At 34.3% G+C, this 18,073-nt stretch overlaps 1 protein-coding gene across 2 annotated transcripts in view; it reads left to right on the top strand.

The window, feature by feature from the left end:
• The window catches only part of LOC100373640 (double-stranded RNA-specific editase 1-like), a 119,615-nt gene that overhangs the window by 49,595 nt on the left and 51,947 nt on the right, over nucleotides 1-18,073 (top strand). The window contains exon 1 of one of the 2 annotated variants that reach the window (XM_078014280.2): nucleotides 17,868-17,956. The exons of the other annotated variant lie outside the window; for it this stretch is intronic. Coding sequence (XP_077870406.2) covers nucleotides 17,881-17,956 — 76 coding nt within the window. The 5' untranslated portion in view covers nucleotides 17,868-17,880. Of the gene's footprint in view, nucleotides 1-17,867; nucleotides 17,957-18,073 lie in introns of those variants that run through there. 2 annotated transcript variants of the gene reach the window in all.

Below are 18,073 nucleotides of genomic sequence, written 5' to 3'. Positions count from 1 at the left end.
TAATTTCATTTGGTGACAGTTACTACAAATCCCTGTTTCAAAGACCCCTGTTAGTTTCATTTGGTGACAGTTACTAGAAATCCCTGTTTCAAAGACCCCTGTCAGTTTCATTTATGGATAGTTATTGCAACTCCCTTTTCACAAACCCTTGTCATTTTCTTTGGTAACAAATCAAAGATTTCAAGATTTTTCCTGGCTGCGGAAAAATAGAAAGTTCAAAATGTTTATAAAAAATTATAAAATTAAGATATAATATTGGACATTTTTTGCTGTTTAATAGATCAGTCATGCCCCTAAAGTCCCAGGATGTGGGACCTTTAAAGGTCATGGATATGGCCTATTATATCGTCCCATGATGCCATTGTAAATCATAAATGATTAAGGCCTTTGAATTATTCATCTGAATTGACCTATCTCATGCAATTTAACAGTCACATTGTGATTTGAACAAACCAGATTCATTAGATAATGCTGCGAGTTAAAGTTTTTGTGAGACCTATTACTGTTATGTTGGATCTTCACGTCTCGTACGAGAGGAACACAAAGGTAATAGACTTTCCTCTCCAGGTATATGGTTGGCTGATTCTATAGGCATTCTGATTGGCCGAGTTCAATAGATTGTCGGGTGGCATAGAAAAACGCAATAAATGGCTAGTAGGTGTCATTTGGTAGAATGGTTGAACTGTTACTGTTAACTTGTCTTCCTGACGTGGCCAATTGAGTGTTTCCGAGGGTAAAACTGCAAAACAAATAAATAAAGTGGGCTTGCATATTATTTCTTTGTCAGAAGAAAACCATCATCTTCTGGAAGCATACTTCTTGAATGTTTACTGACCCCATAACCTATTATCTTTTTGAAAGCCACCTCCTTGAATGCATGATGACCTCTTATCTTTGCTCTAATTCTATTTCGCTTCCTTCACGCGACTAATTATTTCCGGCCAATTTGAAAAGAGAAAGGATACATTCATGTAATTTGATGAAACCACGCTGTTGCATCTTGGGGGAAAAATGGGAAAGATAAGAGGTATAATGGTTACGATACATGTTGTCATGGCAACTTGAACATGTAAGGATGTAGATAAGAATTATCAAACTCCATCTTTGTAACAGATTGCTGCCAGCCTACATTGTATCTTTTTCTTCATCTCTGCCTCCTGGCGAACTGTTCTCCTCTTTCTGCTCATTAGTTCTTTTTGTGCTTTTCCCAGCTGCATTTTAAAAATAATTGTTAGATTCTTGGTTCATTTACTCTTTAAATCAGTATTGTCTAATGTTGGGAATGTCCCATAACCATGTAATATGCAGCAAATTGAATCTGTCTAATATTTCAGTGCAGAAAATATTGCAACTTGTTCTCATAAATAACATTCTCTGCAGATAACACATGACTCTTCTCGGTATTGCTGTATTGTTTTAACTTTTGACGGAGCTGTCAGTTCAGTAAGATTGACATGATAGAATTGTTGAGAAGGAGATTAGGCCAAATAAGATAACGCTCTGTATCACTAATCCTCACAAGCTTTTCTCTTCGCTGATTCGGAAATTGGATTATTGGAGTACTGTAATAACAAACAACCAAATCAAACAAGCTAAGTTGTACAACCTCGGTTTTAGTAATTTTATGATTTGACCATCTTTCTACAAAATTTGAATATTTTTTTTTTTAAAGATCGTTATTCAATGTATGACTGCATCAATGGTTTCAAAGAAGGTGTAAAAACTAAATGTGTTCTGCATGATATCCTGTCTGCACCGTTACCATGGTTTCACATGTATGCGCATTTAAAGCTCCGTCATGCGTCACACATCTTTACAATAGTGCTTTCGGCATGAATTTAGTATACAAGTTAGTATTACAGTAAAACTGTATTTTAGAGACCTGAGATTAAATGTAAATAAAATTTATTATTCAAAGGCATTTGTAGTGACATGAGAATCAGTTATTCACTCACTGAATAAAAATAAAAAATTAAATGTTCATTTTTTCTTTTTCTGTTTAAATGATACAATGCTAGTCTCTCAAACACTGTTGTAGCTGAATATACCATATATGTGCTATCATTAGCACATGCTCCTACGTAAATGACAGATTAATGTATGGTCAAATTAAATCATATTTCATTGATCTGGCTAATAATAAATATCATTTTTGGTTTAAAGAAGGACATTTTGTTCTGCTGAGTTACCTGAAATGACCCCCATAGACCTGATGTCTGGTAAACGCACTACCCGCTATATGAGCAGGGATTGAAATAGAATTTTGTCCCTGCACGCACAGTGTGCAAGTTGAATTTGAAATTTACCTGCACTAATTTGTTATGAAATGTACCACTTTTAAAGTTTTAATAAAATTTACGGGTTCTCGATAGATGTTATCACGAAGGAATTTGCTTTTTCTGAGTTATCTTACAATATTGGTTGAACTTAATTTAGGCTTAGTGAATATAATGAGAAAATGTTAATTTCTATATGCACAGCGTGCACATTATATTTTGAGTTTACTTGCACTAGCTAATAATCTATGTGCATAGTGCAGTGTGCACCAGAGTATTTCGACCCCCTGATGAGGATGGTGTATATCACTAATGACACGTACGTGATAGACATTTGACATGGAGACCATCTCGTGCTGGCATCCACATGTTGTCTAATATACTTTTTGTCTGCGCTGTCAATTACATTGGTTGACATGTGTACGTTTAACGCTTTAACATTGAAAGTTCGAGAACCGTTTCATTGATTTTTTGTGTGTACGGATATTATTCTGCGTTGTACCACATGTGGTTTGTCATTACACAATTTACATTCAGTTATATATAAACACATAATAAAATCAGTCAATTTGATAACTGTCTTTTATCTTGGCAGACAAACAAAAACGTCCCTTATGATTAACAATTGAGATGTTCATCATTGTGTTGTATTCTACAAATCACTATCGCCCAGAGACAACCGTAGATAAAAAGTTCTCTTTCTCTAAATGGTGTCTGCTCTCGACTATTAAATACCTTAGGTCTTCTGTGATTGTCAATTTCCTATGTTGTGTATTGTCAGTTTTGAATTGTGCATCTTAATATGCCTTTATACTATGCAAATTGCTTTGTCTAGCAATACATGTACTTTTAACGCTTCAAGCAGCATAATCGTCATACATCTTAAATAAGAAAGTTCAAAAAGTCACAATCATTATAATATTCTTGTGGATGTCTCAGCAATTTCAAAATTAAACTGTGAGCATCTAATTTTAATGATTAGCACAAGTTATAATTCTTGTAGTGTGCTCAGCGAATTACAAATGAAACTGCATTTGATTTTCATATGATTAGCATAAAAAGTTTCTAAATTCTTGTAGTGCTCAGCGAGTCAACAATGAAACTGAATCAAATTTTCATATTATTTGCATAAGTTTTTAATTCTTGCGTTCAGCCAATCAAAAATTAAACTGCATTTGATTTGCATACGATTAGCATATGTTTCTTATTCCTGTAGTGCTCAGCGAATCAACAATGAACAATTTACATATGATTTGCATAAGTTTCTTGTACTCAGCCAATCAAAAATTAAACTGCATTTGATTTGCATACGATTAGCATGTTTCTTATTCCTGTAGTGCTCAGCGAATCAACAATGAACAATTTACATAAGTTTCTTGTACTGAGCCAATCAAAAATTAACCTGCATCTTAAGTTTCTGAGATACCAGTTGTGTTTTTATTAAAATGCCAGTGCCTCTCGTATAGGAAAATGTAAATGGAGCTATTTCATTCTTGGCTGTCATCAAATGCAGTCATCTGTGTTCTGTTTTTATTTTATCAATAAATCAAAATGAACTGATAATAAAAGTATGAACAAGATTAATGTTGTGAAACTGATTCACTTTTATAATTTATATTTCATTACGTTGTTTTCATCATTTTGACAATAATTTGTATTGATTTGCATGTCTAACCTTTTTTTATTTTTGTTTCGTGCTGTGATCTTTTAAAAATTCTAATGCCCGCAATGTAGTTCACGTCAAAATGCTGTAAAAAAAAAAGAGACTGCAACTGAATCCAGAAGCAACTAAAGGCAATATGTTATAGTCAACTATATATACGTACATGTACTTCTGTTTGCAAAAAAGATAAAATACAATAACATGTACAGAAAAAGAAATTGGAACGCAGAGTCATGATAAGCCTGTATTACTATGAGAGATTTCCTGAAGGAGGTTCTGCGTTTTGTGAATTGTCTGCATTCACAAAATCACCACCCAGTGCCAACTTGCCCAGTCTGATTGAAATACAATGTATTATACAAGAATTTTGTTTCAATGTTTTGGGGTTACCCACTCACATACTTCAGACCTGCTTTAATAGGGAATCTTGTTCACAAGATACCTAGTCAATCAAAGAATGTGTTACTTGCAGACCTTTTGTGTATACGCATTACAACATGTATAAAATTGCATTGAAGGTTTGACCAAGATTTCCTACGGGAGTTGATCTGATCTATGTGCGGATTTCACAATAAAAATAAATGAGCTACAACTAAATAACCACAGACATACGATCGACAGCGGATTCAGGTTTTCCCCCTGCTGCTACCTAAAGTGAAGCGAAGTACAAATAATGTAACCTAAACAATACCGTATTTGTTCTATTAGTCGTATGGTTAAAATAAATAATATTTGGTCAAAATAAGTAATATTTGAATGATTCAGTATACAAATATTGCAATTAATGGTTTATGTGGTTCTATTGGAATCGCGCTTCTAATTGAATAAATATGGTAGTATCTTACTTCAATCAGATAGTGATGTACATGAGTGGAATGTTTGCCACAAAATTCACATTTTCTCACAAAATTAAAGCAGCATACTGTATTGGTATGCTGAAGTCGCAAAATGCCTTTTTCTGATTTCAGAAAAACAAACCATGGGTATGTTTAAAACATTGCCTGCCAACATTGTTTTTTTCCTATTCATTTACCTATTCACAAGCAAGTGATGTCTTTAAAGCGGGAGAGTTGTCACCTGCGCATGCGTCAGATGGCCATAGCCTGTCATTGTTTAAAAACAAGCGTCTACCCATGAGCCTTTGCGTTTTTAGCGTGTGTTGTTATCGTTGCTTGGGTCTCAATTCTGGTGCATGCGCAGGTAACACCCTCTCGCTTTAAACCTATGCTTAATTTACTAAACATTAATTAAAAACTGTCAACTTTGTCATAAACAACAAATGTTTTTAGCTATCAATAAATGTATAAGAACTTGTTTTGTTTTTAACCGATTCGTTTGTTGCTACTTTACAATGAATGTATGTCTAGAATGTAATGCCATCTGTCTAATTGTCCGTCTGTCCGTGTGCGTTTCAGTACTTCACTGCTTCCTAAGAACTTGATTTTCTGTTGTAATAATTTATCACATCACCTGCTAAAAACTGCTACCAATAGCTGATATGAATATAATTCTCAGGAGCAAATTCTCGAACATTTTCACCGCCTTGCAACGACAACCAGTGTAAACAATGGTCGAAAACTGTAAAAAAAAAATTTGCAATGTGACAAGATTACTCCACATGGGTAACATTGGTTGTTTAGGATTGTCTCGTAGTTGAGTTTGTGAGGTTTTCTCAACTTCGATGGCTCTTTGACTGGCATTCAACAACTTCGATGGCTCTTTGACTGGCATTCGACAACTTCGATGGCTCTTTGACTGGCATTCCACAGCAGCCCATTCAGTGGCATGCATCTTAGTATCATAGAACGTTCTGCTCTGCCCCTAAGATTACAACAACGCCAACAGTTGATGTGTTGATGTGTTAACACGAATGATTGTTTAATTCTATAATCCTCGTCAAAAGCGTGGTTAGACAAGCACTTGATTTATACTGTCCAGTCAGGATTGAATACCAAGTTCCCTAAGCAGGGTGTGGGAGGAATCACATATTTTTAGACTATCGTGAGACAGGTTAGTGAAATATTACTTCAAATAATGGGATATCTATATTTATTAATTTTATTATAAAAGGCAGTTGACTCTGTACTGGATGCTCAAGAGAATATCTCAAAATTTTTAATGTTTTTGTCATTACTGTGATGAATTTGGAATTCATAGCTAAAAAATACTCTTGTTGCCAAGCACAAAATGATCCAGAATTGTTTTTGTTTTTTTCGGCATTTAACAAAAATGGTGATCAAATCCAGTAGTGAGTGAGAAATTTTGTTCAAAATTAACGTAGAAACAGATTTTAGTACAAATTCACAAAATATTTTGCATAAAAATGATTGGGAAAAATTATAGTGTACAGAATTTGAATATTTGAAATTAATAATTGAAGAAAAAACTGAGTAGAATTACTCTAAAATAATCTTTAAAATATTCATCCAAAATCTATGGCAATATGAGAAATTTTCACTATTCATGCAATAGTCAATGAAGTTACATTTGTGTCAAAGGAATAATATTTCAAAAATTTGTTTACTAATTTACTTAAATTTGTAGTAATGATGCTGTTCCATACTGAAATAATAAAACACTAATCTGGTATTCAGACATTGTGTTAAAGTAACTGTATTTTATATTCACGCTGTCTATTGTAACAAATGATATTGACCCGGGATGGCTTAACAGCACTATATCACTTGCACCGTTTATTTCATTGGCTTATTTACAGCCAATAAAACATTTAACTTATTACTCCCCAAGGTTGTGGCTCGACTTTGTACCAGAAAAGATGTCAACAATTTAATCTGACATGCCATATAAGGTCATTTATTACCATATTTGAATCTGACATGCCATATAAGGTCATTCATTACCATCTTTGATTCCAATATGCCAAAGAAGGTCATTCATTACCATTTTTGTTTCTAATATGCCATATAAGGTCATTCATTACCATCTTTGATTCTAATATACCATATAAGGTCATTTGGATAAGATTGGATAAGATTTTACTTTAGTAACACTCATTATGATTGAATAATATTTGACATTACACTCCCTGTGATTGGGTCATTGTTCATGCAAAACTCATTATGATTGAACAACATTTTACACAACACTAATTCTAACATAACACTCCATGTGATTGGATATTCCTCTTTATCAAACTTTTAAAAAAGCAAGATTCTGAATCTTCTTCATACATTTATTTTAGTGAGTTTCTAACTTTATTATAATCCATTTATTTTCAATTGACTCGTTTTCTCGCATGATGCCTTTTCATATGCTCAGTAGCATACTCAGTAGATGTAAGAGTTGAACTCACTTAAAACAAACGTGTGTTTCTCTGCACTGTAAAGACTGACCCCTTGCTGTTCTTTTACTCTATTACTGTATCCCACTATTTCTAAATTAGTTTTGTTTGTTTTAAGCAATTCCCCTACTGTGGTACTCTCATTCCTTGGATAGGTATTGCGTAGATCTATTGGGTGGAATTAATGTAAACCTTGAGGGATTTAATATAAACTGCTTTAATTTTGCAAGAGTTCTATGATGCAGAGTGACAGCGACTTTCATGAAATATCATCATCTTAAGGACGTAGTAGAGGTTTTTCGGAAGTAAAATACTTAATTTTACTCACAAGTCAATATTAGCACAAACCCAGTCAATCAAAATAGTACTCCTCAGATTTCTTAACTTTTTTCAGTGATTGTATGCAGTATGAATGAAGTCTTTACGATTCTTTTATAAATTTATGCATTGTAGAGATGTTAGTCTACTGCCTGAATGTCAAAACAGACACCACAGTCTAGTAAAACACTAACCTGTTCAACGATCACATGACCAACTAAAGGCTGATTTTTATTTATGGTAAAGTTTGGGCTTTCATGAGATATGTAAGTTGAAATTGTTTAGAACGACTTTTGGAAATATACTGTAAAATTTCGGCTGGAATTAACTTCTTGGGTGTTTTGTATGGAATTTATTTTCACTGATTTTCGACGAGTTTAATGTAAAATATAGGAAAAAATGTATATTTGCTGGATTTTATTTTAACTGAATCATTCCTTCAGCGAAAATAGCTAAATTAATTGCAAGTGAAAATAAAGTATTTTACAGTAATTAATATATTTTACGGAAAACCTCTGCTACATCCTTTGCAGTTTTTATCTCATCACTAACGATCTAATTTCAGTCTATTCAAAGATTGGTCTTTTTTTTGACCTTCTTTCCTTGGCACCATTTTAAAGCGTACATTTGAGTTCACTGCAGACACTGATGCTATGTAATTGATGCAGCTTTCGCTTGTGTACAATTGTTTTTTTCTACTTCAGCAAGACTTGCAAGGCCACGCAGAAATTGTAACTTGATTACCTGTGTCTGCTCATCTGAACTCATCATAGCGTTACGTGAAGTGTGAATTGTATTCCCCGTTGCTTGAATACCTCTGCAGGAAGATAAAAATTGCTAGAAATGAATGCTTCGTCAATATTTGTTCCACTCGTTCCACTTCATGACATAGTCATTTACAAGAAGTGTAAAGTGGAGAAACAGCCATCAATCATATGGCAAGGGTACTCTTATACTTTAGGACAAATGTATGTCAGCAAAGCAATGACTGCATTGTATTTTTTGATGTCGCGGTATGGAGCAGATGTTTTTTTTGAACGATTGTTTGAAAGTACGGAGATGATGTTAGAGGATGAAAATCCTGGCGCCTTTGAGTTCGTCAAAACCTCGCGTTTCAAGTGCATGCTTATCAGAATCTGTGAAATGGAACATTGTTATTCTTGATTCTCTGCACATTTAAACTGAGTGCATGTAAATATTGGTCGTATACTGATGGCCTGCTTGATGAAGTTTGCATTGTGGATGTATAGATCCATTAAGTTTCCTTGTTTCTAGCTTCTTCGTCATCAACAGGAGCTGTACTTTGAATGTTATGTGCTAATTTGATGATTTCCCATTCGGTTATTCAAAAGTTGTGTTATTCTTATTCCGTTCACATTTCCTGTGAATAAAACCATACAAAGGTTTCTACTCTATTTAACAAACAGCATGAGTGAGACAGTATTCAAAAGAGTATTTGCTCTTTCTTCTGAAGGGCCTGTTCGAACTGTCACCGCGTACAATTAGGAATTGTACAAGATAGAAGAAAAGTTAAGGAAAGCTGTCTATTACAAGAATTAGGTAGCAGAAAATGCATATTGGTACGAGTGGTATTTTTCAATGATTTTCTGTTAAAATTGAGATAGGGAGGGTTGTGTCAATTTACTTTTTGGAAGACATTATCGTATTGTCATTTGATATTGAAATATCTGTGCTAGATTTCCTAAATTTGCAGAATTTTACATGACCTATGAATTTCGTCAGCAATTTGTAAGCGCCAAATTTTTAATAATGATAGGGTTCAAAGTTCGAATCAAAGATTGGTAGGGTTCAAAGTTCAAATCCACGATTGGTAGGGTTCAGAGTTCTGGGAGGTTAACATCATATAAAGGGATTGACTGGTGCTCTAAGTTAGTACTTGTGTTTGACACTTCTAGGTTGATGCAGTTTAGCATATAAATTGCCATTTGATAGAGAGATGGCTGCATAGTCCTGCCATGTTCCAAATATGGATATGGTTTCTGTGGCATCATACACTTGGTTTAGCACTTGGACAATAGGGAAACTCATCTGGGATTGTCAACTGTCACAAAAATGTGTTTTAAATCTATGGTATATATAAAAACTGCAGCACATCTACGTACTACACTCTTTTCTCTATTTCAGTCTTTTGGAATTCTTCCAACAAATCCAGAGAACAATGTTCACAAGGCCATAGAGGCAATTTTAATATGTCCTTCATAATTTCATTCATTTTTTTTTTAGCTCCGCTGTCGACTTTGTCGAGCGGAGCTTATCATATGAGTGATTGTTCGTCGTCCGTGTCAATGTTTTACTTTTTTGACTTCTTCTTGAAAACTACAAGCCTGAATGCTTTGATACTTGGTGTATATGTACCTTGGGTAGACCTCTCTTAGGTTTGTTCATTTCATGTTGATATCTTCAATTCTCTAATTTTGGTGAATATTTTTGTCATTTTTGGTAAAAAGTGATATTTTCGACTTCTTGTTAAAAACCGCAAGTGCAATTGCTTTGATATTACATATATAGGTACTACATGTGGACCTCTCTCAGATTTGTTCATTTTGTGATGATATCTTCAATTCTCTAATTTTGGTAAATATTTTTGTAATTTTTGGTAAAAAGTGATATTTTCGACTTCTTGTTAAAAACCACAAGTCCAATTGCTTTGATATTACATATATAGGTACTACATGTGGACCTCTCTCAGATTTGTTCATTTTGTGATGATGTCTTCAATTCTCTAATTTTCGTGAATATTTTTGTAATTTTTGGTAAAAAGTGATATTTTCAACTTCTTGTTAAAAACCAATAGGTTCAATTGCTTTGATATTACATATTTAGATACTACATGTAGACCTTTCTCAGATTTGTTCATTTCGTGATGATATCTTCAATTCTCTAATTTTGGTGAATATTTTAGTCATTTTTGGAAGAAAGTGATATTTTCCACTTCTGGTTAAAAACTGTAAGTCTGATTGCTTTGATACTATACATATTGTTCATTTTCTGATGATGTCTTCAGTTCTTTAATTGAAATGTGCATTTCTAACAGCGGAGCTATCTCAGCCGATAGGCTGCTTGTTTAAATTTTGGTCTTGAAATTGGGTGTCTGCAAACTACAGTATACATAGGTAATGAATTATTTCCCTGAAAGTATTTTCAAAGCGAGAGGGTCGTCACCTGCGTACACGCCTGAATTGAGTCCCAAGCGTCCATTACAACACACGCTAATACCGCAAAGGCTCATAGGTAGATGTTATGGCAACCTGACGCATGCGCAGGTGACAACTTCCCCACTTTAATATTTTGAGTATTCACTCAGAGGTTCTATTTCATGTTTTTAACAGTGCCACAGTCTTGCAGTGTGTTTCAAATGTTGTGTATAACATGATGCGGTACAATGACTATGGCTCTTTAAACATCATTTCGTAGGTAGGTATACACCCCACAGATGGTCCAATCGATATCAAACCGTTGCACTTTGTTATGTCATGGCTTATTAGATGCTTCTTCCACATAGGTCAGATTGTTATTAAAAATAAAGTGCAGATTTCAGCTGATATTGAATACTCTGACCCCAATACGATACTTAATCTTCATTTCTGCAGAAGCATTGATTGCAAAATTCAAATCAGAATTGGAGAAAATGTACAGCAAACAATCATACTCTGATCACATGTTGTAGGGGTGTCATGAGAATAAAAAGACACAACTGACTGTAATCGTAAAATTTGCACGATTTGAAACATTTCTAATGAACTGACAATCTTGAATTGTGCAGTGCCTTGGTTTAAAAGGTTTTGTATGCTGCAGGCACTTGAATCGGTTATCATTGTGATTCATTAATCATCAGCTTGAATGAAATATATTACATTATTGATGATTTATGTTTGGATTCATTCCCGAATTACTACTATTTGTTTTTTGCATAAACTTTATTAAAGTTTGTTTTGAGAAATAATTTCCTTCACTGATATGTCACTGATTTGTCACTGAGAAAATTCATCTCCCGATTTTTTTTTTTTTTGTCCCAATAAATTTTTTTCTTCAAACAGGAAAAATGAATGTGAATATGACCACCATAAAAAAAAGGCACTTTAGTAGAGCGAAAAACACTATATTTTACAGGAACGTGATTGGGTTTTAAAAGAAACTAAATACGAAAGAATCAAATAATTAACATAATAGTTCTTTTCTTCCTTCCTCCCAAGAATTACTAATATTCAACCTTTTAAAGTCAGTTTTCAAGTTTTGCACATTGGTGCATTTATGCTTCCCACTGGACTTGTACTTTAAACTCCAAGTGTGCCATTAATAAAGAAAAACAGAACTCTGATGATTGTTTGTATAAACAACTTCACATCTTGTCGACATTTATGAAAGTGGATAAAATTGATCAATATATTGATGGAGATCAGAAAGTCCCAGATGTATTCAATCGAAAACTGTAAGTGCAAAGTTATCAGCCTCCTTGGAGTAGAATTACCATGGGAATGCTCTTCATCATCAATATTTTAAAATCGATTCACACCAACAAGTTTTATAGTGAGAAAAGGATATGATAACGTTGTTTTTTTTCTGCATGACTAGAATTTTTAAACTCAATGTGTGGATATTGTATAAACGACTTCACACTTGCTTTTCGTGTGTATTTGTGATGCACTTTTAGGAAGAGAATTTTTATTTTCTTAAAGCGGAGGAGTCGTCACCTGCGCATGTGTCAGATGGCCATACCGTGATCAGTCATTGTTTACAAACAAGCATCTATCTATGAGCCTTTGCGTTTTTAGCACATGTTGTTATCGTCGCTTGGGACTCAATTCCCGCTTGTGTACAGGTGACGACCCTCCCGCTTCAACTGACTGCATGGCCAAAAAAGATCAAGCATTCTAGTATTTTCTGTATAAATTCAATATTTATGAGAATTTCTTGAAAAACAAAATTTTGTAGTTGAAGAATAGTTTAACTTCTCAAATACCCCCAAAAGTACCAGGATGTCGGACCTTCAGCACGCATATAACCTATTAAATATGCTTTTTTGTTTTTTGCTCTTAGCTCCCTTCAGAATATGATATTTTCGGTCTGTCTTACTTTATCTACAGGGGTGTCATAGGTCAACTTCCAGGGGCGGTTTCAATCTCATTTAGTTTGATACACTGAATACCTATTTGTTACCTGCGTGGTTGCAGGCAACGTCATTGATCAAACCATAGAAATGTTTCATTATTCATCGTTGTGAAAGGAGTTTCCGTGTTCGCCACGTAGAGAGAATATTACCTTTTTTTCAATCGGCTTACAAATCAATACATGCATAGAAAACTCATTTCTGTATATGTTTCGAAATTTCTTTCACTTGCTTCACTACTAATTAGCATCGCTACAATGTCTGGCTGAGGGGATTCCAGTAATTTGAATGAAATCCGAGAGGCTTGGTTTTAGAAATCCACGCTGTAGGATCACGGATTGATGAGATTAGCACTTTACAGAGAATGCCTAAATATTAGCCTTCATCATGGTGTGGAAAATAATACAAAACGTGATGCCGAACGTTGCCCTTGTACAGGACTGGCGACAAGCAAGGGAAAAATGTCAACTTATATTTTGTATCACTGCAAAAAATTGTTTGACTAATTTGTCATAAATTGTAGTATAAGACATACTGCAGAACTATATTATTTTTAGCATGTAATTTGCTGAGCACTTTAAAATTTTAAAAAATCATTGACTGCCATTAAATTTATCTGGTTTTTTATTCCAAAAATGTTTGTCTCATAGCAAAAAATGTTTAAATCTATAAATTTCTCTGTACCATGCAATCTATATCAAAACAACCTTGTAGTACTTCCTTGCGCACACATTCACTCTTAATTACCATTTTTAGCTCCGCTGTTGACTTTGTCGAGCGGAGTATATCATATGATACTATACATATTGTTCATTTTCTAATGATATCTTCTGTTCTTTAATTGTAATGTGCATTGCTAACAGCGGAGCTATCTCAGCCGAGAGGCTGCTTGTTTAATTATTGTTAGCAGTTATCTGTCAAGTTCAAGAAGGTATTAATATTGGACATTATTGCTGTTATAGTGCAAAAGTACCCCCCTGAAATACCAGGATGTATGACCTTTTTGGGGTCATAGGGCCTATTAACTAATGTTAAAATGTTTGCCAATTGGGAAAATTTGACAAAGTGATTGAACTTTACAGACAACTAGATACATCTATAAGCTGGGGGGAAAAAAACCTATCAAAATTTATTGGAATTGTGTTTCATTATACTTTATACATATCTAATATAGAATTGCTCATTCATTGTGCCGGGATGGATTTTATAATGATTGGTAACCATGGTAATAATGAAAGTAAACCCAAACTTAATTTGCAGTGTCTTTAGATAAATGCACAATTTGACCTTTATGGTCATGCATTATTAGTAAAAAAAGATTGTTTTCTCGGATCATATCAGAAACCCATTAAAAAGTGTATGTATGTCATAAGTCTATGAAGCTATTTAATATCTACATGTATGGGTAGGATTGAACTGTTTGTTTTATTGAATGCGTACTTCATTTTACTGATCTGATTCAATATGGCCGATTGGCCACCATATTTTTGTGCACAAAAGCTGCTAAGAATGATATGGTCTTAATGATGTCTACTCAGCTTCAAGAGATAATGGGTTTCACTAGTCTGGTCTACTGTACAAAAAAGTGTTCTCAATGTTATAGTTGGGAGCGTGTTGTCCTCTCAGAGGGATTATGAAGCTATCTGACTTATGTCTCTCAGTGCGCATAAAGAAAAATCGCTGTATGTCTTTGTTGCATTATGTAGCCAATTGCCCCAGGATTGCTGAAATTTCTTAAGAATCCTGACAAGTATGGGTGCCTGTCACATGTGACAGACTCATCACTAAAACTAAAATTAAATTAAGTAAAAATTGGCATTTAAGATTTCAAAATATAGTCTCATTCAATAATTGCCATCCTTCAAAATTGTTTTGATCCAAATCAAAATTGTTCTGATTCAAATCAAGCAGAAACCTGTGTCTTGCGAGTTTGATTTCAAAATAAGATTTACTTTGAAGAAAATTACAGAAAACATTTTTTTACTAGCCTTCACTTTTCATCTTCATAAGTGCTTTGGGTCAACCTTGAGGAAAATTGTCGCAACTAACAGCACTCTCCCACTGTCTGAATATTAGTGATCAGTTTCGCCTCTTGTGTGGGAGTGAACGCTGAAGGGAATTACATGTGCAGTTTTAATGGGATTGGGAACTTTCCGTATTTCTATTAAATTCAACTCCTGTTCTTCGTAATGAAAGTTCAGGGAAGACGTCCATTCAGATGTAACCGTACAGATTTACCAATTAATCATCAGACCGAGTTCTCGTCAACGATTCTCATCGCTTTAGGTGATGCAAGAATTGAGACAATGTGTCAGTGGTTGCCCCTCAGTTTTAATCTGTCATCCCCTATATTACATCTCGTTTTGGTATGGTCTGGTTTTACCACATCGGGAGAATACATCAATGAAACATGGTACGCTGAGATTAGTTGTTCAGTTATACGAGAAACATAAAACTGTCATTTTTTTGTGATTTCATTCACGCTTTCTATTCGTTGACGTATAATATGCGTGATCGAACATGAATCGCTTTAACTCACAGAAATCAATTTATCCCAGACCCAGTTCCCTACACAAGGGCTTTAGAATGCAAAAAGCGAATGTTTGATTTTAGTCCAGGTAATTTTTTTTAAAGCACAAACATGTCACAACCAAATAGATGCCTAAATGGTGATCCCTCTGTATTTTTTCCTGTTTCTATGGTAATTTGAGACCAAATTTTTTTTTTTTTTTTTTTTTTCGTTTTCTTCGCTATCTTTAAAATAGTCTGGTTCAAAATTCACTCTTCTTTGTATAGGTTATTGATCAAAATCATAAATATTTGGTATAAATCTAAATGATTATTCTGTCTGCTCACATTAAAAAATATGAAAAACTTGCATGCAGTAATTTTTACCTGAAAACAGTCCACCTTTTTTCAATATGGCTGCCTTTTACAAAATAAAACAGCTGGATCTTTTGATTCCTGTATCAACATTTTGTTAAATATTTGTGTTAATTAACAAGTTTTGGAAATTTCAATGCTCAATTAAGTACTATACACATTTGGTGAGACTCTATTTTGTTGAAATAAAGGACGCTATGTCGCCCTCTGAAAGATCGGTATTTCTACATTGAGCTATAAAAAAGTAATTCAAGTTGTGTATTGGAATGGATTTTTGTCCAAATTGTTCAAGAAACAAATTAGAGCGATACTCAAATAAAAGGTTATTGTTACAGATTATTAGAAGTGTTGTCAATAATGACATTAAGTCACACATTTGGGGGGGTAGTAATAATTTTATTATGAATTTATAGAACTTTGAACTTCAAATTATTATATTGTTTTAGTAGTCGGCACATTACATATAGTCTTGTGTTTAATGAAATATCAGAGAAATTGACGTAATCTTTTGTCTTTCTTGTGATTGATGGGTGGGTAGTACGTGTACATCATGAATATTTTATGATGTTATAAAATTTGAATGAACTGTGATAATTTGTCTAACTGCCTTCTCAATGTCTTGTAGTACACCACGGGAGGTCAAAGGTTACACTAAAACCTCTCAATGATATAAATATTCGTATTACGAGACTTCACGAGTGCCACATGTCTCTTTGTATTGGTTTTACTCCCGTCATGAAAAGTGTTTAATCCACTCGGGTACTGTTCTCATGGTAACTGATGTTCATCTAACTGAGAATGAATGATGTGATTATTTTAGCGTCTTTTATTCTTTCATTACTTCAGCATGTTTGTCTAATTTATGTAATTATATGCTAATTTATGTTAATTTATGCAAGTGTTCTTATTTTCTATTGGATGTGTATGGTTTCACTGCTGTTCTCATAGAGTCTTTCTGATTTGTTGACATATTATGTATTTCATAACAAGTCACACCTCCTACATAATTTAAAGGTTTAACGTGACTATTTTTCTTTAATAAACTCCCATCTCTGAGAGAGTCAGGATAAACATACTTTACTTGTTCCTTCATCATCTGTCTACTGCCGGCTGTTTCGGTCACGTCAACACCGCAGATTGGCTTCCTGGTAATTGTGTCCAATTGTAGTCTGTCATTTAGCGGCCTCGCACGGCTGCCCATTGATGTATCTTCACCAAACGACTTCAATGATATTTCCAAACATGCAAAATCTAAGTGAAGTTTGATTAATCTTCTGATTGTGCCACGCTTAGACGTGATAAACAGCCTTTTTATCATCATGCTCTGCACATCTCAGAGCCTTGGGAATCACGGAAGTGCACATGTCCCTTGCTGAAATACGATGCTGTTTTCAGCCAATTCCATCGAGGCACACCATGAAGCCAGTCTTGAGGGGAGAGTGTAACTCTGTTTAAATTTTCAGTTGTGCAATCCTGAATGTACCGCATCTTCCATAGGTCAGGAGTTTTATTGAACCAACAAGTGTGATTATCGACAGTGTATAGAGCCATCACCACAGGAATCTCATTTGAACGAAGCAAGTCCACACTGTTGACAATTATACAGTGTTTTGTGGCATGCATTCAATCTTGTGAAAAGACGGTAATTATAGAGTTAAATGTCAGCAGAGGCGGTAACATTCAACGTCTCGGATAGCCACTTTGGGCTATTTATCACACATCAGCTTTACCGTTCTCGTTTCTACAATGTATTGTGCGATGACTAACGACTTTCTTCATTTCTAATCACAGTCCTACACAAACTAATGCGGAATTTATTCCTTGATCTTCCTCGGAGCCATCCATCTGTTTCAGTTTTTTTTTTTCCTCGGGATAGCGTGTCAGAGTTTCATTAGTGTTAATTAATCTGCTATATTTTTCTACATCATTCCCAAGCTTTTGACTTAACCCTCCCCAGTGGTAATTGGTTGTTAAATCAGTTTAATGGCCAGATGTACGGTCGGTACACACTGAAAATGTACATTACACAGTATGTTTCCATGGATACCACTCAGATTATTGGATGCATTTTGAGGTGGTTTGGATAAAAGCTGGTGAAGAGCTCTTGGTTGCCAACACCAATACGTCTCGCGGGTTGTATTTGATTATTTTTGCAACACGATTATTGCATGTGGATAAGGCGCAATTGCTTTAATGTGAATTTAACTGTCTTCTAATATTGATGATTTCCACGGTAACCAGTATTAATGTCGACATTAGATTGCTATGAACCACTTGGTAAAAATTAAGTATTGTTACAACTGAATGTACTATGGCAGTAAACATGGGTAGTTATTTTGTTGAAGAGCTGTTGGATTATGGTATTGGATTGTATACTCCATTTGAAGGTGGGTATGAACTGTATTATACTTGTGAACATTATACATATATTGTAATATTTGTAGGTGGGTATGGAGTACATTATTTAGATACCTATGTAACATGCAAATTAAGCACTATGTTTC

Source organism: Saccoglossus kowalevskii, chromosome 21 (assembly GCF_978046115.1).
Source record: "Saccoglossus kowalevskii chromosome 21, keSacKowa6.1, whole genome shotgun sequence".
Taxonomy (NCBI): domain Eukaryota; kingdom Metazoa; phylum Hemichordata; class Enteropneusta; family Harrimaniidae; genus Saccoglossus; species Saccoglossus kowalevskii.
Note: the sequence above shows the minus strand (reverse complement) of the source record. Positions and strands in the feature narration are given on the sequence as shown.